A 24,603-nucleotide genomic window follows, 5' to 3' on the forward strand; every position below is an offset into this window, starting at 1 on the left:
CGCGATAAACTTCTTTAAAATAACTAACAATGTTACTGCAATACTGCCATCTGTAGGATGATAACGAGAGTGCTTTACTTGGCTAAGGACACTCTTATGGAAAAGTGTTTGTTAACGTCCATCTACGTCAACATTTGCAATTGGCTGATGCAGAACTTGTTCCAGGAAAGAATCACTGTCATCTGGTGATGTTGCCATAGGGCTAACGCGTGCCAGGTTATCTGATGGGACCAGCTACAATAGCGTTCTATCACGTACAAGTAAATCAATTATTTTAATTGACTGAGTCACATTTTGAGACGGAGAAACTGTTTAAATTTAAAAACTGTTTCTAATGTTCGCAAGTATGACCCCACTGTGTTTGTGTGTATGTGTGTGTGCATTTGTCTGCATGCGTGTGTGTGTTACAGTGTAGAGCAGGGCTGCCCAATCCTGGTCCCGGAGGGCCGAAACACTTCTGCTTTCCATCACCTCCTTCTAATCAGGGACTAATTCAGACCTGGGACAACAGGTGAGTACAATTAACTACCAGGTAGAAACAAAAACCAGAAATGTTTTGGCCCCTCTAGGACCAGGATTGGGCACGCCTGGTGTAGAGCTTAACCTGATAGCCAGGCAGTGACTACATAATATGCTATCAGTGTTGTGACGAACATGATGTACAGGAGGAAGATAGAGGGATACGGAGCAACCAAATAAATATGTTACTATCCCAGTGCCTGTTGGGATATATTACACTTGGATATTGATCTGTGTGCTTTATGCATCATAGGATGCGTCCCAAATGACACCCTATCCCCTAAGTGCACTACTATGGGCCCTGGTCAAAAGTAGTGCACTATATAGGGAATAGAGTGCCATTTGGGACCAATCCTGAGAGGAGAAGAGGTGTGCTGTGTCAATGACTCACAATACAGAGAGGTTCTATTTAGGGTGCATACGGCTCTATGTTCCCTGTAGTCTCACACTTCATACAGTAAGCCTACACTGTAGCGTCCGTTTCTCCCTCCTACACACGGTGAGTGCCGCGGTGCTACTACAATACAGTACGTGCTTAAACCCTGTGCTCTCAACACATTCCGAGAGAAAGGATGCTTAGGGGTGATGACGACATGCATGGAGGGGAAGTTTGAAAGAGAGTGTGACTGCTCTAGGGTCCTGTAGCAGTACGGATTAAGGAGTTCATAATTAGGGGTTTGTTTGTTTCAGTAAGTGATGCTCATGTGGTTTGGTGTATGCAGTATGTGATGCTCATGGGGTTATCAGTTAATCGGGCGTGTCCGAACACCCCTTGTTGCATTCTACCGTAAATAGCAGGGGTTTTGGGTATGCAAAAATAGAAAGTGTTATAGCATGTGAAATGTCCAATTTAGCAAATGCTTTAAAATGCCAGGATGTCATACTAATTTCGGCTTTTCATCTACAAAAATGATCTGCGCACTGTTGAGGAAGAGAATTGCCTTTCTATAATCAGATAAGAGGACGTGCTGTACCAAAACGAACGAATGGTAGGAATTAACACAATTACGCATTAGATTATGCAATCTTGGATGAGCCTAGTTTATATTTGTTGCTTACTGTGTGCTTTTTTACTAAACAGTACGTTCTAAATAGTATGTAGTAAGATTAGTACAGAACACAGTACGTCGTTAGTAAGTAGTAGGCAAGGCAGATTTCGGACATGGTCATCCACAAGACAAACCTGGACAATCTTGTATTATTGTATGAAATCCACAGTCTAAGACCAAGAAAACTCCATCGCTTGTTGAATATAAACTGAAATCTAGATACAGTGCCTTGCAAAAGTATTCATCCCCCTTAGCGTTTTTCCTATTTTGTTGCATTACAACCTGTAATTTAAATGGATTTTTATTTGGATTTCATGTAATGGACATACACAAAATAGTCCAAATTGGTGAAGTGAAATGAAAAAGATAACTTATTTCAAATAATAAATAACGGAAAAGTGGTGTGTGCATATGTATCCACCCCCTTTGCTATGAAGCCCCTAAATAAGATCTGGTGCAACCAATTACCTTCAGAAGTCACATAATTAGTTAAATAAAGTCCTCCTGTGTGCAATCTAAGTGTCACATGATCTGTCACATGATCTCAGTATATATACACCTGTTCTGAAAGGCCCCAGAGTCTGCAACACCACTAAGCAAGCGGCACCATGAAGATCAAGGAGCTCTCCAAACAGGTCAGGGACAAAGTTGTGGAGAAGTACAGATCAGTGTTGGGTTATAAAAAAATATCAGAAACTTTGAACATCCCACGGAGCACTATTAAATCCATTATTCCAAAATGGAAAGAATATTTTATTTTATTTCACCTTTATTTAACCAGGTAAGCCAGTTGAGAACAAGTTCTCATTTACAACTGCGACCTGGCCAAGATAAAGCAGAGCAGTGCGATAAAAACAACAACACAGAGTTACATATGGGGTAAAAAAACATATTAAAAAAATACAACAGAAAATATACAGTGTGTGCAAATGTAGCAAGTTATGGAGGTAAGGCAATAAATAGGCTATAGTGCAAAATAATTACAATTAGTATTAACACTGGAATGCTAGATGTGCAAGAGATTATGTGCAAATAGAGATACTGGGGTGCAAAAGAGCAAAATAAATAACAATATAGGGATGAGGTAGTTGGGTGGGCTAATTCAGATGGGCTGTGTACAGGTGCAGTGATCGGTAAGGTGCTCTGACAACTGATGCTTAAAGTTAGTGAGGGAGATAAGAGTCTCCAGCTTCAGAGATTTTTGCAATTCGTTCCAGTCATTGGCAGCAGAGAACTGGAAGGAATGGCGGCCAAAGGAGGTGTTGGCTTTGGGGATGACCAGTGAGATATACCTGCTGGAGCGCAGACTACGGGTGGGTGCTGCTATGGTGACCAATGAGCTAAGATAAGGCGGGGATTTGCCTAGCAGTGATTTATAGATGGCCTGGAGCCAGTGGGTTTGACGACGAACATGTAGTGAGGACCAGCCAACAAGAGCGTACAGGTCACAGTGGTGGGTATGGGGCTTTGGAGACAAAACGGATGGCACTGTGATAAGACTACATCCAATTTGCTGAGTAGAGTGTTGGAGGCTATTTTGTAAATGACATCGCCGAAGTCAAGGATCGGTAGGATAGTCACCACCACAACAATATGGCACCACAACAATATGGCACCACAACAAACCTGCCAAGAGAGGGCCGCCAACCAAAACTCACAGACCAGGCAAGGACGGTATTAATCAGAGAGGCAACAAAGAGACCAAAGATAACCCTGAAGGAGCTGCAAAGCTCCACAGCGGAGATTAGAGTATCTGACCATAGGACCACTTTAAGCCATACACTCCACAGAGCTGGGCTTTACGGAAGAGTGGCCAGAAAAGCGCCATTGCTTAAAGAAAGAAATAAGCAAACAAGTTTGGTGTTCGCCAAAAGGCATGTGGGAGACTCCCCAAACATATGGAAGAAGGTACTCTGGTCAGATGAGACTAAAATTGAGCTTTTTGGCCATCAAGGAAAACGCTATGACTGGCGCAAACCCAACACCTCTCATCACCCAGAGAACATCCTCCTGTGGGGATGTTTTTCATCGGCAGGGACTGGGAAACTAGTCAGAATTGAAGGAATGATGGATGGTGCTAAATACAGGGAAATTCTTGAGGGAAACTTGTTTCAGTCTTCCAGAGATTTGAGACTGGGACAGAGGTTCACCTTCCAGCAGGACAATGGCCCTAAGCATACTGCTAAAGCAACACTCAAGTGGTTTAAGGGGAAACGTTTGCGGCAGCTGTCCCCAAAATGAAGACTGTCCCTGAAACAAAGACAGTTCTGCCAAGTTGTTCTGCGGGAGTTAGTCGAGGGAGGCCCCGCTCTCTCGCTTACCCAGATGTTTAGTTAATTTCATTCCGATCTCTTTTGCACTATTGTAGCCTTTTCTGTAGCCTGTCAACTATGTGTCTGTCTATCCCTGTTCTCTCCTCTCTGCACAGGCCATACAAACGCTTCACACCACGTGGCTGCTACCACTCTAATCTGGTGGTCCCTGCACGCACGACCCACGTGGAGTTCCAGGTCTCCGGCAGCCTCTGGAACTGCCGTTCTGCGGCCAACAAGGCAGAGTTCATCTCAGCCTATGCTACCCTCCAGTCTCTCGACTTCTTGGCGCTGAAGGAAACATGAATTACCACAGAAAACACTGCTACTCCTACTGCTCTTTCCTCATCTGATCATGTGTTCTCGAATACCCCGAGAGCATCTGGTCAGCGCGGCGGTGGCACAGGAATCCTCATCTCTCCCAAGTGGACATTCTCTCTTTTCCCCCTGACCCATCTGTCTATCTCCTCATTTGAATTCCATGCTGTCACAGTCACTAGCCCATTCAAGCTTAACATCCTTGTCATTTATCGCCCTCCAGGTTCCCTTGGAGAGTTCATCAATGAGCTTGACGTCTTGATAAGTTCCTTTCCTGAGGATGGCTCACCCCTCACAGTTCTGGGTGACTTTAACCTGCTAATGTCTGCCTCCGACTCATTTATCTCTGCCTCCTTCTTTCCACTCCTTTCCTCTTTTGACCTCACCCTCTCACCGTCCCCCCCTACTCACAAGGCAGGCAATAAGCTTGACCTCATCTTTACTAGATGCTGTTCATCTACTAACCTCACTGCAACTCCCCTCCAAGTCTACGACCACTACTTTGTATCCTTTTCTCTCTCGCTCTCCTCCAACACTACTCACTCTGCCCCTACTCAGATGGTAATGTGCGTCGCAACCTTCGCTCTCTCTCTCTCCCGCTACTCTCTCCTCTTCCATCCTATCATCTCTACCCTCTGCTAAATCCTTCTTCCTCCGGTCTCCTGATTCTGCCTCCTCGACCCTCCTATCTTCCCTTTCTGCATCTTTTGACTCTCTATGTCCTCTATCCTCCCGGCCGGCTCGGTCCTCCACTCCTGCTCCGTGGCTTGATGACTCATTGCGAGCTCACAGAACAGGGCTCCGGGCAGCCGAGCGGAAATGGAGGAAAAATAGACTCCCTGCGGACCTGTCATCTTTTCACTCCCTCCTCTCTACTTTTTCTTCCTCTGTTTCTGCTGCTAAAGCCACTTTCTACCACTCTAAATGTGAAGCCTCTGCCTCTAACCCTAGGAAGCTCTTTGCCACCTTCTCCTCCCTGCTGAATCCTCCTCCCCCTCCCTCCTCCCTCTCTGTGGATGACTTCGTCAACCATTTTGAAAAGAAGGTTGACGACATCCGATCCTCATTTATTAAGTAAAATGACACCGCTGGTCCTGCTCACACTGCCCTAGCCTATGCTTTGACTTCTTTCTCCCCTCTCTCTCCAGATGAAATATTGCGACTTGTGATGGCTGGCCGCCCAACAACCTGCCCGCTTGACCCTAACCCCTCCTCTCTTCTCCAGACCATTTCCGGAGACCATCTCCCTTACCTCACCTCGCTCATCAACTCATCCTTGACCGCTGGCTATGTCCCTTCCGTCTTCAAGAGGGCGAGAGTTGCACCCCTCCTCAAAAAACCTACACTCGATCCCTCCGATGTCAACAACTAAAGACCAGTTCCCTTCTTTCTTTTCTCTCCAAAACTCTTGAGCGTGCCGTCTCTAGCCAACTCTCCTGCTATCTCTCTCAGAATGACCTTCTTGATCCTAACCAGTCAGGTTTCAAGACTGGTCATTCAACTGAGACTGCTCTTCTCTGTGTCACGGAGGCTCTCCGCACTGCTAAAGCTAACTCTCTCTCCTCTGCTCTTATTATTCTAGACCTATCTGCTGCCTTTGAAACTGTGAACCATCAGATCCTCCTCTCCACCCTCTCCGAGTTGGGCATCTCCGGCCCTGCTCACTCTTGGATTGCGTCCTACCTGACAGGTCGCTCCTACCAGGTGGCATGGCGAGAATCTGTCTCCGCACCACATGCTCTCACCACTGGTGTCCCCCAGGGCTCAGTTCTAGGCCCTCTCCTATTCTCTCTATACACCAAGTCCCTTGGCTCTGTCATATCCTCACATGGTCTCTCCTATCATTGCTACGCAGACGACACACAATTAATTTTCTCCTTTCTCCCTTCTGATAACCAGGTGGCGAATCGCATCTCTGCATGTCTGGCAGACATATCAGTGTGGATGTCGGATCACCACCTCAAGCTGAACCTCGGCAAGACGGAGCTGATCTTCCTCCCGGGGAAGGACTGCCCGCTGCATGATCTTGCCATCACGGTTGACAACTCCATTGTGTCCTCCTCCCAGAGTGCAAAGAACCTTGGCGTGACCCTAGACAACACCCTGTCGTTCTCTGCTAACATCAAAGTGGTGACCCGATCCTGCAGGTTCATGCTCTACAACATTCGCAGAGTACGACCCTACCTTACACAGAAAGCGGCACAGGTCCTAATCCAGGCACTTGTCATCTCCCGTCTGGATTACTGCAACTCGCTGTTGGCTGGGCTCCCTGCCTGTGCCATTAAACCCCTGCAACTTATCCAGAACGCTGCAGCCCGTCTGGTGTTCAACCTTCCCAAGTTCTCTCACATCACCCCACTCCTCCGCACACTCCACTGGCTTCCAGTTGAAGCTTGGATCTACTACAAAACCATGGTGCTTGCCTACGGAGCTGAGAGGGGAACGGCACCTCCTTACCTTCAGGCTCTGATCAGACCCTACACCCAAACGAGGGCACTACGTTCATCCACATCTGGCCTGCTAGCCCCCCTACCTCTACGGAAGCACAGCTCCCGCTCAGCCCAGTCAAATCTATTCGCTGCTCTGGCACCCCAATGGTGGAACAAGCTCCCCCACGACGCCAGGACAGCGGAGTCAATGACCACCTTCCGGAGACACTTGAAACCCTACCTCTTTAAGGAATACCTGGAATAGTAATCCTTCTACCCCCCCTTTACTACCACTGTCTTGTGTAAACTAACACCTGACTTATTTCACCTGCTAGCACTGACTTGTTTAAAGAAATGTACTTATTGTGATCGAGATGTAGTTGTCCCTGATTGCACTGACTTTGCTCACAGCTGCTTGTTTGAAGAAGTGTACTTACTGTGATCAAGATGTGGTTGTCCCACTGGCTATCCTAAGTTGAACGCACCAATTTGTAAGTCACTCTGGATAAGAGCGTCTGCTAAATGACTTAAATATAAATGTTTAAATGTCTTGGAATGGCCTAGTCAAAGCCCAGACCTCAATCCAATTGAGAATCCGTGGTATGACTTAAAGATTGCTGTACACCAACGGAACCCATCCAACTTGAAGGAGCTGGAGCCGTTTTGCCTTGAAGAATGGGCAAAAATCCCAGTGGCTAGATGTGCCAAGCTTATAGAGACATACCCCAAGATACTTGCAGCTGTAACTGCTGCAAAAGGTGGCTCTACAAAGTATTGACTTTAGGGGGGTTAATAGTTATGCACGCTCAAGTTTTCTGTGTTTTTGTCTTATTTCTTGTTTGTTTCACAACAAAAAATATTTTGCATCTTCAAAGAGGTAGGCATGTTGTGTAAATCAAATGATACAAACCCCCAAAAACAATCCACTTTAATTCCAGGTTGTAAGGCAACAAAATAGGAATAATGCCAAGGCGGATGAATACTTTCGCAAGCCACTGTACATGTATTTCGAAGATTGTATGCTAGTCGTATGCTACCTCTTCACGACCGGTCGTTAACAAATCTTGAGTTGGACTCAAGCACAGGAGGTTGGTGGCACCTTAATTGGGGAGAACGGGCTTGTGGTGATGACTGGAGCGGAATCAGTGGAATGGTATCAAATACATCAAACACATGGTTTGCAGGTGTTTGATGCCATTCCATTTGCTCTGTTTCAGCCATTATTATGAGCCGTCCTCCCCTCAGCAGCCTAATGTGGACTCAAGTGTCTGGTTTGTTCTCTGCATCTTCATAAACACCAAGACTCAGAACCCTTCAGAATAAAACGCATGCATGTACAGTGAGAGAAAAAAGTATTTGATCCCCTGCTGATTTTGTACATTTGCCCACTGACAAATAAATAATCAGTCTATATATTTAATGGTAAGTTTATTTGAACAGTGAGAGACAGAATAACAACAACAAAATCCAGAAAAACACATGTCAAAAATGTTATAAATTGATTTGCATTTTAATGAGGGAAATAAGTATTTGACCCCCTCTCAATCAGAAAGATTTCTGGCTCCCAGGTGTCTTTTATACAGGTAACAAGCTGAGACTAGGAGCACACTCTTAAAGGGAGTGCTCCTAATCTCAGCTTGTTACCTGAATAAAAGAGACCTGTCCACAGAAGCAATCAATCAATCAGATTCCAAACTCTCCACCATGGCCAAGACCAAAGAGCTCTCCAAGGATGTCAGGGACAAGATTGTAGACCTACACAAGGCTGGATGGGCTACAAGACCATCGCCAAGCAGCTTGGTGAGAAGGTGACAACAGTTGGTGTGATTATTCGCAAATGGAAGAAACACAAAAGAACTGTCAATCTCCCTCGGCCTGGGGCTCCATGCAAGATCTCACCTCGTGGAGTTGCAATGATCATGAGAACGGTGAGGAATCAGCCCAGAACTACACGGGAGGATCTTGTCAATGATATCAAGGCAGCTGGGACCATAGTCACCAAGAAAACAATTGGTAACACACTACGCCGTGAAGGACTGAAATCCTGCAGCGCCCGCAAGGTCCCCCTGCTCAAAAAAGCACATATACAGGGCCGTCTGAAGTTTGCCAATGAACATCTGAATGATTCAGAGGAGAACTGGGTGAAAGTGTTGTGGTCAGAGGAGACCAAAATCGAGCTCTTTGGCATCAACTCAACTCGCCCTGTTTGGAGGAGGAGGAATGCTGCCTATGACCCCAAGAACAACATCCCCACCGTCAAACATGGAGATGGAAACATTATGCTTTGGGGGTGTTTTTCTGCTAAGGGGACAGGACAACTTCACCGCATCAAAGGGACGATGGACGGGGCCATGTACCGTCAAATCTTGGGAGAGAACCTCCTTCCCTCAGCCAGGGCATTGAAAATGGGTCATGGATGGGTATTCCAGCATGACAATGACCCAAAACACACGGCCAAGGCAACAAAGGAGTGGCTCAAGAAGAAGCACATTAAGGTCCTGAAGTGGCGTAGCCAGTCTCCAGACCTTAATCCCATAGAAAATCTGTGGAGGGAGCTGAAGGTTCGAGTTGCCAAACATCAGCCTCGAAACCTTAATGACTTGGAGAAGATCTGCAAAGAGGAGTGGGAAAAAATCCTTCCTGAGATGTGTGCAAACCTGGTGGCCAACTACAAGAAACGTCTGACCTCTGTGATTGCCATCAAGGGATTTGCCACCAAGTACTAAGTCATGTTTTGCAGAGGGGTCAAATACTTATTTCCCTCATTAAAATGCAAATCAATTTATAACATTTTTGACATGCGTTTTTCTGGATTTTGTTGTTGTTATTCTGTCTCTCACTGTTCAAATAAACCTACCATTAAAATTACAGACTCATCATGTCTTTGTCAGTGGGCAAACGTACAAAATCAGCAGGGGATCAAAACTTTTTTCCCTCACTGTAAGTGTGCATGCTTGTGCAGAGCTCCCTCTGGTGAATGGGCAAACAACTAGGCACCCCCCAAAAAATCGAAACAAAACCAGCTAACTTCCAGTAAGTATGCTTCAGATGTACAGTGGGGAGAACAAGTATTTGATACACTGCCGATTTTGCAGGTTTTCCTACTTACAAAGCATGTAGAGGTCTGTAATTTTTATCATCGGTACACTTCAACTGTGAGAGACGGAATCTAAAACAAAAATCCAGAAAATCACATTGTATGATTTTTAAGTAATTAATTTGCATTTTATTGCATGACATAAGTATTTGATACATCAGAAAAGCAGAACTTAATATTTGGTACAGAAACCTTTGTTTGCAATTACAGAGATCATACGTTTCCTGTAGGTCTTGACCAGGTTTGCACACACTGCAGCAGGGATTTTGGCCCACTCCTCCATACAGACCTTCTCCAGATCCTTCAGGTTTTGGGGCTGTCGCTGGGCAATACGGACTTTCAGCTCCCTCCAAAGATTTTCTATTGGGTTCAGGTCTGGAGACTGGCTAGGCCACTCCAGGATCTTGAGATGCTTCTTACGGAGCCACTCCTTAGTTGCCCTGGCTATGTGTTTCGGGTCATTGTCATGCTAGAAGACCCAGCCACGACCCATCTTCAATGCTCTTACTGAGGGAAGAAGGTTGTTGGCCAAGATCTCACGATACATGGCCCCATCCATCCTCCCCTCATCCTGCAGTCGTCCTGTCCCCTTTGCAGAAAAGCATCCCCAAAGAATGATGTTTCCAACTCCATGCTTCACGGTTGGGATGGTGTTCTTGGGGTTGTACTCATCCTTCTTCTTCCTCCAAACACAGCGAGTGGAGTTTTGACCAAAAAGCTCTATTTTTGTCTCATCAGACCACATGACCTTCTCCCATTCCTCCTCTGGATCATCTAGATGGTCATTGGCAAACTTCAGACGGGCCTGGACATGCGCTGGCTTGAGCAGGGGGACCTTGCGTGCGCTGCAGGATTTTAATCCATGACGGCGTAGTGTGTTACTAATGGTTTTCTTTGAGACTGTGGTCCCAGCTCTCTTCAGGTCATTGACCAGGTCCTGCCGTGTAGTTCTGGGCTGATCCCTCACCTTCCTCATGATCATTGATGCCCCACGAGGTGAGATCTTGCATGGAGCCCCAGACCGAGGGTGATTGACCGTCATCTTGAACTTCTTCCATTTTCTAATAATTGCGCCAACAGTTGTTGCCTTCTCACCAAGCTGCTTGCCTATTGTCCTGTAGCCCATCCCAGCCTTGTGCAGGTCTAAAATGTTATCCCTGATGTCCTTACACAGCTCTCTGGTCTTGGCCATTGTAGAGAGGTTGGAGTCTGTTTTGAGTGTGTGGACAGGTGTCTTTTATACAGGTAACGAGTTCAAACAGGTGCAGTTAATACAGGTAATGAGTGGAGAACAGGAGGGCTTCTTAAAGAAAAACTAACAGGTCTGTGAGAGCCGGAATTCTTACTGGTTGGTAGGTGATCAAATACTTATGTCATGCAATAAAATGCAAATTAATTACTTAAAAAATCATACAATGTGATATTCTGGATTTTGGTTTTAGATTCCATCTCTCACTGTTGAAGTGTACCTATGATAAAAAATTACAGACGTCTACATGCTTTGTAAGTAGGAAAACCTGCAAAATCGGCAGTGTATCAAATACTTGTTCTCCCCACTGTATGTGTAAGGTCAGATAAACTATACTAAAATCACCTGTTTGACCCTGTTCAGTTCTTCCTGCATCTGCAGGTGAAGTCTCTCTGACTCTGCCAACTGCTCCTGGAGAATGTAGAGACACAGGAAGAAAATTATATATATTCTCTACAGTTGTGGTCAAAGGTTTTGAGAATGACACAAATATTAATTTTCACAAAGTCTGCTGCCTCAGTTTTTATGATGGCAGTTTGCATATACTCCAGAATGTCATGAAGAGTGATCAGATGAATTGCAATTAACTGCAAAGTCCCTCTTTGCCATGAAAATGAACTTATTCCCCAAAAAACATTTCCACTGCATTTCAGCCCTGCCACAAAAGGACCAGCTGCCATCATGTCAGTGATTCTATCATTTACACAGGTGAGAGTGTTGACGAGGACAAGGCTGGAGATCACTCTGTCATGCTGATTGAGTTAGAATAACAGACTGGAAGCTTTAAAAGGAGGGTGGTTCTTGAAATAATTGTTCTTCCTCTATTAACTATTGTTACCTACAAGGAAACACGTGCCGTCATCATTGCTTTGCACAAAAAGGATATTGCTGCTAGTAAGATTGCACCTAAATCAACCATTTATCGGATCATCAAGAACTTCAAGGAGAGAGGTTTAATTGTTGTGAAGAAGGCGGCAGGGCGCCCAAGAAAGTCCAGCAAGCGCCAGGACCGTCTCCTAAAGTTGATTCTGCTGCGGGATCGGGGCACCACCAGTGCAGAGCTTGCTCAGCAATGGCAGCAGGCAGGTGTGAGTGCATCTGCACGCACAGTGAGGCGAAGACTTTTGGAGGATGGCCTGGTGCCAAGAAGGGCAGCAAAGAAGCCACTTCTCTCCAGGAAAAACATCAGGGACAGACTGATATTCTGAAAAAGGTACAGGGATTGGACTGCTGAGGACTGGGGTAAAGTCATTTTCTCTGATGAATCCCCTTTCCGATTGTTTGGGGGATCCGGAAAACAACTTGTCCGGAGAAGACAAGGTGAGCGCTACCATCAGTCCTGTGTCATTCCAACAGTAAAGCATCCTGAGACCATTCATGAGTGGGATTGCTTCTCAGCCAAGGGAGTGGGCTCACTCATAATTTTGCCTAAGAACACAGCCATGAATAAAGAATGGTACCAACACATCCTCCGAGAGCAACTTCTCCCAACCATCCAGGAACAGTTTGGTGATGACCAATGCCTTTTCCAGCATGATGGAGCACCTTGCCATAAGGCAAAAGTGATAAATAAGTGGCTCGGGGAACAAAACATCGACATTTTGGGTCCATGGCCAGGAAACTCCCCAGACCTTAATCCCATTGAGAACTTGTGGTCGATCCTCAAGAGGCGGGTGGACAAACAAAAACCCACAAATTCTGACAAACTCCAAGCATTGATTATGCAAGAATGGGCTGCCATCAGTCAGGATGTGGCCCAGAAGTTAATTGACAGCATGCCAGGGCGGATTGCAGAGGTCTTGAAAAAGAAGGGTCAACACTGCAAATATTGACTCTTTGCATAAACTTAATGTAATTGTCAATAAAAGCCTTTGACACTTATGGAATGCTTGTAATTATACTTCAGTATACCATAGTAACATCTGACAAAAATATCTCATAACACTGAAGCAGCGAACTTTGTGAAGACCAATAATTGTGTCATTCTCAAAACTTTTGACCACGACTGTACACACAAATGTTCCTGTTTTCTGACCTACTAGTGTTTGATTTCTCTAACTCCTGTGATACAGTATGTACCTGTAGTTTCTTGATCTCTCTCAGAGCCTCGATGTGGTCTTTCCTCAGTCTCTCCATCTCTTCCAGGTCATCAGAGTCAGACAGTGAAGGCTGATAGATACAGGACGACAGGGACAAAGGGACATTATTAGACAGACAGACAGACAGACAGACGGACAGATCTGACACTGAAGGCTGATTTGACAGTGAAGGATTATACGGAGAGACAGGAAGACAGAGGGACATGAATAAAGGCTCTACTTCACACAATCACAGCAACCGCACCGGAACATGTCACTAACACCTTGTCAAAGGCTTTACATCAAACAGGGATTACCATCATTTATAGCATCAATACAGGAACACAACATCATAATTAAAGGAACATGTTACTAAATGATTTAGTTACAGCCTGTATTACACACACACACACACACACACACACACACACACACACACACACACACACACACACACACACACACACACACACACACACACACACACACACACACTCTACAACATAGGAACACATGCATATAGGCCAGTGATTTTCAAACTTATCCTCGGGGACCCCTAGACATTTCACAATTTTGTTGTAGCTCTGAACTAGCTCACCTGATGCACCTAACATGGTATTGATACTTACAGTAGTTGACAAGTTGAATCAGGTGTGCTAGCTCTGGAACAGTTCAAATACATGGAACAGCTGGGAGTCCCAGAAGAGAGGATTGAAAACCCCTAATATAGAGTGTTACTGAGGGCTTTACTGCAAACATATATTGTACAATCACACTACTACACACATTAAACACCTTCAAGCAGACATCCATAACCACTACTACACTTTACACATAGATGTTTACTACAGCAAACAGCAATGCAACATCAGAAAAACACTCTTTGTGTTAGCGCAGGGATGGGCAACTCCAGTCCTCAGGGGCCTGATTGGTGTCACACATTCCCCCAGACATATGCAGTAGCTAACACACCTGATGAAACTAATTGCCTTCTAAACTAAAGACCATGATTAGTTGATTATTGGAGTCAGGCGTGTTTGCTGCGGCTGGGGCAAAAGTATGTCCCCAATCAGGCCCCGAGGACTAGAGTTGCCCATTGCCGCGTTAGCATAAGACAGATCTGCAAATCATCATACCCATTTCAAATTTTGCAGTCTGATGTGCACCTAACCAACTACACAGTACATTAGCTTTGACGTATTTACAGAAGAAAACTCTTGAGGCTGAAGTGTACAGTATTAATATCTCCTACCGTGTTGGTGGGTGACTCTAGGAGACTGGAGAGGTCATCTGACATGAACCTTGAGCCTTGACCTCCGACCCCTGACTCCTCAAACTGCAGCTTGAACAGCTCCCGCGTCAGTGTCTCAAAGTCTGCACACAGAGTAATAACATGTGTTTTATAATCACAATCTATAAATATAGATGCTCATTGCACATTTTGTATGGTTTAAAAAAACATAAGAAAAGACTGTTACCTGTTGCTATGGTTTCAATACAAACATGCTACAATATACATATGTATTGTAGAGGTAGTTCTCTGGATGAAAGAACATTTATTATAATGTCCTCTTTCAATAAAATCAACAGACTTGTTTAGATAAACTTGTGTGGTCAAGATAACCCACATGAAAAAATACTAGAAGTATACTATGGTATAAATACTATAGTATTCACTGTAGTGTTTTTGCATACTTTACTGTAGTATTCACTGCAATGTTTTTGCGGATACTGTAGTATTTACTGTAGTATTTAGTTAACTATTGTATAAATACTGTAGTAAAGAAAACTGTAGTATATAATATAGTAATTCATGTAGTGTTTTTGCAGACTGTACTACACTGTAGTATTTACTGTGGTGTTTTTTCAGGCATTACTGTAGTATTTACTATAGTGTTTGTGTTGTATTATCTTTGACACAGAAGTGGAGGCTTTATCCTTCAGGAAACCTACTGGAAAAATACTAAAAGAGCACATTTTCCATAACCTGTAAGTAGGACTGGACTCTGAACAGATAATTCAGCGCTTCTGCTATTTTTTATAACCTGTAGGGAATACAATATGGTATATACTTGCCATGTAGGTTTCTCACTTATGGGTGGCACAAATTGCAATATGGAGGAAGGGAATGGGCAGGGTATATGCAAATTAAATACTGTAGTATTTACTATAATAAAAAAAGTGTAGTGTTTTTGCAGACTGTAGTGTTTTACCGGACATTACTGTAGTATTTGCTACAGTGTTTTTTTGTGTGGATAATACTATAGTATTTCCTGTAGTATTCCACAAAATTCTATAGTAAGTACTACACATGATTGAGAGATACTACAGAGTGTATTATAGTATTCTACAATATACTACAGTTTACTATAGAATTCTATAGTAAGTGCTGTAGTATTCTATGGTAAACTGTAGTATTTTTTCATGTGGTTGCTGACGCATGGCAGATCTTACAATGCCTGGATAGGTATTTTACGTATCAGCTAACCACATCATATGTTATAGCAATCTGGTGCCCGACGGCACAGTCGATGATGTGACATGCAATCATGGATTGATGCATGCAACGTCTGAGTAGGAGAACGTGACCACAGACAGCGAACGGGTTAGCTAAGGAAAAGGAGTAAGGTACAGTAAATGTCAGAGTTAGAAAGCTAAGGTAAAGGTTAAGGAGCTAGTGTAATGTTGGATTTGTTCAGGTTAGTCAGCGTAAAGATCTGGGTTAAAATGAGGGTACACTGTAAAAAAATATTCTGGATCAATCAAAAATAATGTTTGCATCAACTAGTTTTGAGTTAGGTTTTCTCATTTGAAAAAAACTACATTTGTTGAAACCAAATATATATGATTCAATGCCGACTTTTATATGTGATTACTAACAAACCTAGTTGCAACCTATTTATTTCAACACGCAACTTACTTTTCCCCTTTGGTTAAACCTAATAAATAACATAAATACTAACTAATATTATATATATATATACACATACACACACAACCTATTTTTTTTCTTAAAGTTGTACCAAGTTGATTTTCACTTAGGAATTACCTATCCACATTTCTTCAATTGTGTTACAAGCAATTCAATCTAAAAAACCTGTCAATCAAGATATTAAGTTGGTTCCATAACATGAAATAATGACTCCAAACACTTTCTTTACATAAGACTTTCACAGTAAAGGGACATTTCACCGCTGCTCTTTCACTGTATATGTCCATTAATGTGATCGGACCTTGCATCCACGAACGTGCGTGTGCTTGGCCGGTGAGCGCGTTCCTGTAAGACGTTGAGTTGTAGGCTAGCGCGAGGACGCGCACTTTGAAAGGAGGGAGTTGTGTAACGACCCTCTGTTTATAAGCGCGGATATCGACTCTGCCACGGGAGCATGCTTTTGGGGCACAGTCGAAGGCGCGCTGGACTTCGGGCTAGAAGGTTGTCAGCAAACCACAATATCCAGAATTTATAGCAATTTCAGGACAGAGTACCGCTCCTGTCGAGGTGGATCCAGTTGAGAATGGGTGTCAACAGGTAGCTAACGTTACTCACTGGACCACCAACTCGTTCATAGTACATCAGCTTGCGAGGCACTATTTATTTTTGTGTCGACAACAACTGTAAAGTTTAGTCATGGATTGGTGCTCAGTACCTGGATGTGCAAACTACAAGCATGAACAGACTGCTGAGGTAACGTTTCATTGATTACCTTACTAAGGTGTCGAGCAGAGGTAATGTAGCTAACTTAGCTAGGGAACTACATTTGTTTATCTAAACCAAAATCTAGCTAGCTAGCTAGCTTTCATAATACTCTGGCTAGACATTCCAAGGCAAATCAATGTAATTAGCCAGCTGCTATCTGACAATGTGATTTGTAACGTTGCAAGATAACGTTAGCTAAAGCCTACCGGACCATATCTAACCATTTGCTAGCTAGCTAACTAACTACCACAGAGGTTAACGTGACTGGCCTATGTGTTCTATTTATGGAGTCCGATCCCATCAAGATCCGCAACGGTATCAGGCTCAGCACCAGGAACTATTGTCACACTCCAGCCATTGGGCTTCCGGCATTGCCATTAGCAATTGAGGGAACGCTTCCTTTGAAATCAATGAAAGCTGCTATATTGGCCACGTTACATCACGTCCAATAGATAGGTTAACTGACAACGTCACGAAAATGATGCGCTCGCTTAAGTTGGGCAGAAGTCTGTGTTATTGTGATTTTGGATGGCCAGATGACTAGCAACAATGACAATAAGCTGCCATGTGGGGAATCGTAGGTGACTCGTTTCAGCTAGTTTTATCTTGTTCTTGATACCATGTCTTGTTTTGACTGATGTCACATCTATGCTAATATGGCAAACATTTGCTATCTAGCTAACAACAACTGTAACGATGTATTTGAGAGACAATAAACATTGGAGACGAAATATAGTTTACATGTCAACAATCTAAGACAACCCTGTCTGTTTTGCCCGATAGCGCACGCGTCGGATATGTTGCTAAAAACCAACCTGTCTACAGCAGCCTCCAAGCTCAATAATCGAGGTTCAATTCTCGATGACTGACGCGTGCATTTGGAAAAAAAATTGAATAAAGTTGATTTCGGTTGGTTTCTGGTGTAGTAGGTAGAACGTCACATTGACACAATGCTGATGGCAATGCGTGTAGTGTAGCTGACTTGTAAGTCACCTTTGCTAAATCTTTCCATGACTCCATGATGAGAAAATAAATATACTGGAGCTAGGCATAAACATGGTCCGTGTCTTGTTGTCATAGTTGGTGTGTTTATAATTAGGCTACAACTTCTACTGTAGTTTTCTCTGTATGGAGGCTTAGTTGATTGTCTAAATTGGAGAAAAGCAGAGTTATTAGTAAGGATGGGATGGTGTGGGTGACTGACTGGTGTCTGTTGGGGGTGGGTATTGTGTGTGTGAAGGTTAGTATGCATGATCTATTGACACAGGGGAGATGGGTGGATATAGTACCTTGTTTTAATGTGTATTGATGGGGACAAAGTAGTAAAATGTTGGCTAATCACCTACTACTGCTGCTGATGATGACCTTGACACCAGCTTCAGTAGTAGATTCTTTAGACCCATTGGATGAAACCTTTCCGCAGGGAACAAGTTCAAGCTCAACATCATCTGACTCGGAAGAGCCTGAGTGTCTATGAGTCCAAGGTCATGGAGCTCATGAAGTTCTGCCAGACCAGTTGCCATTGCCCAACACAAGATGAGGTTCACCAGCTGAATAACATTTTGCAAACACCTCATACATATTCAGTTAGACTGATGTTGTAGTACAATACAGAGCACCCCCAACAGTACACACTTGTATTTTAACCCTGGACAACCACACCTGATTCAACTTGTCAACTAATCATGAAGCCCTTAATGAGTTGAATGAGATGTGTTTGTCAAGGGCTACAACGAAACTGTGTACTGTTGGGGGTACCCGAGGACCAGGGTTGGGAAACACTGATATAGAATGCCTAGTATACTCACAACTGCATCATGGTATAGATATTGCTAGCGGTTGTAAATATTTATATAATGGTGTTTTATATACAGTGAGGGAAAAAAGTATTTGATCCCCTGCTGATTTTGTATGTTTGCCCACTGACAAAGACATGATCAGTCTATAATTTTAATGGTAGGTTTATTTGAACAGTGAAAGACAGAATAACAACAACAAAAATCCAGAAAGACGCATGTCAAAAATGTTATAAATTGATTTGCAAAACATGACTTAGTACTTGGTGGAAAAACCCTTGTTGGCAATCACAGAGATCAGACGTTTCTTGTAGTTGGCCAGCAGGTTTGCACACATCTCAGGAGGGATTTTGTCCCACTCCTCTTTGCAGATCTTCTCCAAGTCATTAAGGTTTCGAGCCTGACGTTTGGCAACTCGAACCTTCAGCTCCCTCCACAGATTTTCTATGGGATTAAGGTCTGGACACTGGCTAGGCTACTCCAGGACCTTAATGTGCTTCTTCTTGAGCCACTCCTTTGTTGCCTTGGCCATGTGTTTTGGGTCATTGTCATGCTGGAATACCCATCCACGACCCATTTTCAATGCCCTGGCTGAGGGAAGGTGGTTCTCACCCAAGATTTGACAGTACATGGGCCCGTCCATCGTCCCTTTGATGCGGTGAAGTTGTCCTGTCTCCTTAGCAGGAAAAACACCCCCAAAGCATAATGTTTCCACCTCCATGTTTGACGGTGGGGATGGTGTTCTTGGGGTCATAGGCAGCATTCCTCCTCCTCCAAACACGGCGAGTTGAGTTGATGCCAAAGAGCTCGATTTTGGTCTCATCTGACCACAACACTTTCACCCAGTTCTCCTCTGAATCATTCAGATGTTCATTGGCAAACTTCAGACGGCCCTGTATATGTGCTTTCTTGAGCAGGGGGACCTTGCGGGCGCTGCAGGATTTCAGTCCTTCACGGCGTAGTGTGTTACCAATTGTTTTTCTTGGTGACTATGGTCCCAGCTGCCTTGAGATCATTGACAAGATCCTCACGTGTAGTTCTGGGCTGATTCCTCACCGTTCTCATGATCATTGCAACTCCAAGAGGTGAGATCTTGCATGGAGGTCTACAATCTTGTCCCTGACATCCTTGGAGAGCTCTTTGGTCTTGGCCATGGTGGAGAGTTTGGAATCTGATTGATTGCTTCTGTGGACAGGTGTCTTTTATACAGGTAACAAACTGAGATTAGGTGCACTCCCTTTAAGAGTGTGCTCCTAATCTCAGCTCGTTACCTGTATAAAAGACACCTGGGAGCCAGAAATCTTTCTGATTGAGAGGGGATCAAATACTTATTTCCCTCATTAAAATGCAAATCAATTTATAACATTTTTGACATGTGTTTTTAAGGATTTTTTTGTTGTTATTCTGTCTCTCACTGTTCAAATAAACCTACCATTAAAATTATAGACTGATAATTTCTTTGTCAGTGGGCAAACGTACAAAATCAGCAGGGGACCAAATACTTTTTTCCCCTCACTGTATATATATATTTTTTACAAGTGTACTAAATGATTCCAGCTGCATTAGAAACCAATAAAGTGTTGACTTCAACTTCTGGATCAATTTATGTGATATTCATTCAATGTATTTGGAAGTAACTAGCTACAATCTTACTGCTAAAACAAATGATGCAGGGAGTTGGTGTAACATCTCAACTTTCATTTGTTGGCAAGTAAATGTTTCAATAAAACAGCACATTACTCTGTCAATGTAGCAAATAAGTAGACAAATCAAATCCAATTTTATTGGTCACACATATTTTAGCAGATGTTATTGCGGGTGTAGCGAAATGCTTGTGTTTCTAGCTCCAAAAGTGCAGTAGTATCTAACAATCACAACACACATATCTAAAAGTAAAAGAATGGAATTAAGAAATACAGTGCATTCGGAACGTATTCAGACCCCTTAACTTTTTCCACATTTTGTTACGTTACAACCTTATTCTAAAATTGATTAAATCGCTTTTTCCCCCTCATCAATCTACACACAATACCCCATAATGACAAAGCAAACACAGATGTCGATTTTCTTTGCACATTTATAAAAAAAATTAAAAAAATATGACATTTACATAAGTATTCAGACCCTTTACTCAGTACTTTTTTGAAGCACCTTTGGCAGCGATTACAGCCTCAACTCTTCTTGGGTATGATGCTACAAGCTTGGCACACCTGTATTTGGGGAGTTTCTCCCATTCTTCTCTGCAGATCCTCTCAAGCTCTGTCAGGTTGGATGGGGAGCGTCGCTGCACAACTATTTTCAGGTCTCTCCAGAGATGTTCGATCAGGTTCAAGTCCGGGCTCTGGCTGGGCCACTCAGACTAGGGTCGTTGTCCTGTTGGAAGGTGAACCTTTGCCCCAGTCTGAGGTCCTCAGTGCTCTGGAGCAGATTTTCATCAAGGATCTCTCTGTACTTTGCTCCGTTCATCTTTCCCTCGATCCTGACTAGTCTCCCAGTCCCTGCCGCTGAAAAACATCCCCACAGCATGATCCTGCCACCACCATGCTTCACCGTAGGGATGGTGCCAGGTTTCCTCCAGACGTGACGCCTGGCATTCAGGCCAAAGAGTTCAATCTTGGTTTCATCAGACCAGAGAGTCTTGTTTCTTATGGTCTGAGTCCTTTAGGTGCCTTTTGGCAAACTCCAAGCGGGCTGTTATGTGCCTTTTCTGAGGAGTGGCTTCCGTCTGGCCACTGGTGGAGTGCTGCAGAGATGGTTGTCCTTCTGGAAGGTTCTCCCATCTCCACAGAGGAACTCTGGAGCTCTATCAGAGTGACCATCGGGTTCTTGGTCACCTCCCTGACCAAGGCCCTTCTTCCCCGATTGCTCAGTTTGGCAGAGTCTTGGTGGTTCCAAACTTCTTCCATATAAGAATGATGGAGGCCACTGTGTTCTCGGGGACCTTCAATACTGAAGACATGTTTTGGTACCCTTCCCCAGATCTGGGCCTCGACACAATCCTGTCTCGGTGCTCTACGGCCAATTCCTTCAACCTCATGGCTTGGTTTTTGCTGTGACATGCACTGTCAACTGTGGGACCTTATATAGACAGGTGTGTTCCTTTCCAAAGCATGTCCAATCAATTTAATTTACCACAGGTGGACTCCAATCAAGTTGTAGAAACAGCTCAAGGATAATCAATGGAAACAGGATGCACCTGAGCTCAAAATCGAGTCTCATTGCAAAGGGTCTGAATACTTATGTAAATAAGGTATTTCTGTTAAAAATAATAATAATCTAAAAACCTGTTTTCGCTTTGTTATTTTGGGGTAGTGTGTAGATTGATGAGGAAAAAAATATTTAATCAATTTTAAAATAAGGCTGTAAAGTAACAAAATGTGGAAAAAGTAAAGGGGTCTGAATCCTTTCCGAATGCACTGTATATAAATATTAGGACAAGCAATGTCAGAGTGGCATTGACTAAAATACAGTAGAATACAGTATATACATATGAAATGGGTAAAGCAGTATGTAAACATTTTTAAAGTGACTACTGTTCCATTATTCAAGTGACCAGTGATTCCATGTCTATAGGGTAACAGCCTCTAAGGTGCAGGGTTGAGTAACCGGGTGGTAGAAGCAGAGCTGCCATGTCTGAAAAATATACTACTATCGCCTATATTAAACACTACAGTTCTACTAAGGGAGAACTTGCATATGGTGTGTTTGGGTGGTGCAGTGAGGTGTTCGGAATCACTTTCATACAAAGGGCAGATTGTTGTTATGGGAACTTTCACATCTTCCCTTGTGTCATCAACTTCTTTGTATCCAACAGACTGTCCATCATGTGAGGGATAAATTGTTTGAATGGCCCCAACAACACAAGCAGGCAAGGGGATTCGATGCCCTCTGCCTAGCTTCCCCCACGTAGAACTCCAAAAATAACCTGTAAGCCAGCAAGCTGTATTGTCTGTAAGAGAATGACTAAAACGCTATTAGACTTTTATGGGCAATAGTTGTGTACTGTCTGTATTCCTACTGCGCTGCTGAACACCGTATGCTGGAAACGCTTGGTTTGTTATTTTACCTAAAACATAACCAATCTTTGTTAAACATAAATAGCGAACGTGTTTTTGCATGGATTCCGCATCACGGTTAGCTTTTACCAGCTAGGACCACTCTCTCTTGTCCCGAAATCTCGCTTAACTGACAGGTTTAAGTCTGCTTGAAAGAGCCGCTAACCTAGCTAAGCTGCTAGCCATCAAGAGACAGGTTGAAGCCTGCTTAACAGAGATGCTAAGCTTCTAGCCATCAAGCTAACGAAGTTGGTACCTGATGAGTTTTGCAATGGAGCCCTCTTTGTCTGGAGAACTAAATGAACGGTTCCAGCGCTGTAGGAGCTGTATCTATTACGCTTTGTTTCGGGACAAATCGAATCACTCAGAGTTCCAATGCGGCAATTGTTTACTTGCCGAGGATTATAGGCTTGAGGTGGCTTCCTTGAGCACGCAAGTAGCCAGCCTACGTAAGAAACTGTGGAAAACGCAGAGTGGAATGTTTACATTTTCTACGCTGGTGGCTGGTCGGCATTTGCGCTTGTTGGATACATCTCCGCCTTGTCATTTGTCGTTATCTGACTGGCCGGTGTTGCCCGGAGCTCCACCATCTGATAGCGCCATCGAAGGAGCACAGCATGAGCAGAAAGGCAATCAACGATGGTCGCATGTCACGAGCCGTGGAAGCCGAAGACAGCGACCTCCCGCAAAGCAGTCTACACTCCCAACGAGAGGCCTGGAGCGGATACAAATAACGAATAGTTTCGCCGTTCTGGAGCCTGATCTTCCTGCACCTTCGTAGCTGGGGGTACCTGTGTCTGCGGCCGAAGTGCCTACTACTACGATTTCGAAGTCGACGTCGGCAACCTTCCAGTCCCTGCTCTGGATCGAGCGGGGCTTCTCCATCTGTCGGAGGCCTGCATCCTGTGAAGCGTGGGAATGGGCGAATTTCCTCGTCCTTATCGCCAGCTGTGATTTTGGGCAGCTCCATGGTAAGAAATGTGACCGTTCCTGGTGCAAAAACAATGTCTTATCCCGGAGCTCGAGTAAATGACATTACTAAGCTGCTCCCGAATGTACTATGTAAGGACATGGAAATCGATTCTATCGTAGTCCATGTGGGTTTTAATGACTTTATGAAGGGCAGCTCTGAACAGTTGAAACTGGATTTTAAAGAGCTGATTGACTCTCTGCTAAACACTAACAAAAAAACCATAATATCTGGCCCTGTGCCCTCTCTGAATCGTGGCATTGAACGCTTTAGCAGGATTCTTGCTCTTCACAACTGGCTACGTGATTATTGCAGCTCAATGGGTGTAACTTTTGTTGACAATTTCGATACCTTTTGGAAACAAAACACGTTTTATAAGGAGGATGGGATCCACCCAAATCATTTGGGTTCCTGGATCCTTTCACAGCATTATAAGGCTGCGTTGAGACAATGACTTAGCAATGACCCAAGCCTAGCTCAGCTAATCCCTACCATTGTGACGCAGAGTTGTCAAAATGCTTCAGCAAATGTACATTACATCAGGGGCGTCGGTAGTCACAATATAAGTAACCTAATTTATGTCCCTCTAACTGCCCTGAATGCCACCGCTGATCCTACAGCTATTGTGCGCAGAACCAGATTTATACTGTTGGCACTGAGCCGGTGTACCCGAGGAGGCAGTCCACTGTGTGCAGCTCACTGTGCACTAACATAAAGAACATGAGCACATCTACTGCTGCTAAGCTTCCCAGTAAAGCAATAAAAACAAGTAAGCCCACGTTAACATATGTAGCTTAAGAAACAAGGTTCATTAAATCAATAATTTGCTAGTAACAGATGACATTCATATTCTGACTATCTCTGAAACTCACTTAGATAATACTTTGATGATACAGTGGTAGCAATACAAGGTTATAACATTTACAGAAAATATAAAAATGCCAATGGTGGAGGTGTTGCTGTGCATATACAGAACCACATTCCTGTGAAGATTAGAGAGGATTTCATGTTAAATACTGTTGAAGTAATATGGC

The 24,603-nt window shown here is 43.8% G+C and overlaps 1 protein-coding gene across 1 annotated transcript in view; it reads right to left on the reverse strand.

The window, feature by feature from the left end:
• The window catches only part of LOC311127040 (syntaxin-binding protein 4-like), a gene marked incomplete at both ends in the record, with an annotated part of 104,076 nt that overhangs the window by 35,746 nt on the left and 43,727 nt on the right, over positions 1 to 24,603 (reverse strand). Inside the window, 3 exons of the mRNA XM_084158789.1 lie at positions 11,319 to 11,384; positions 13,053 to 13,142; positions 14,304 to 14,425. Of these exons, the coding sequence (XP_084014915.1) occupies positions 11,319 to 11,384; positions 13,053 to 13,142; positions 14,304 to 14,425 (278 nt within the window). The remainder of the gene's footprint in view (positions 1 to 11,318; positions 11,385 to 13,052; positions 13,143 to 14,303; positions 14,426 to 24,603) is intronic.

The sequence above is a fragment of the Coregonus lavaretus genome (assembly GCF_964263955.1).
Source record: "Coregonus lavaretus genome assembly, chromosome: 1".
In the NCBI taxonomy this organism is placed as follows: Eukaryota; Metazoa; Chordata; class Actinopteri; order Salmoniformes; family Salmonidae; genus Coregonus; species Coregonus lavaretus.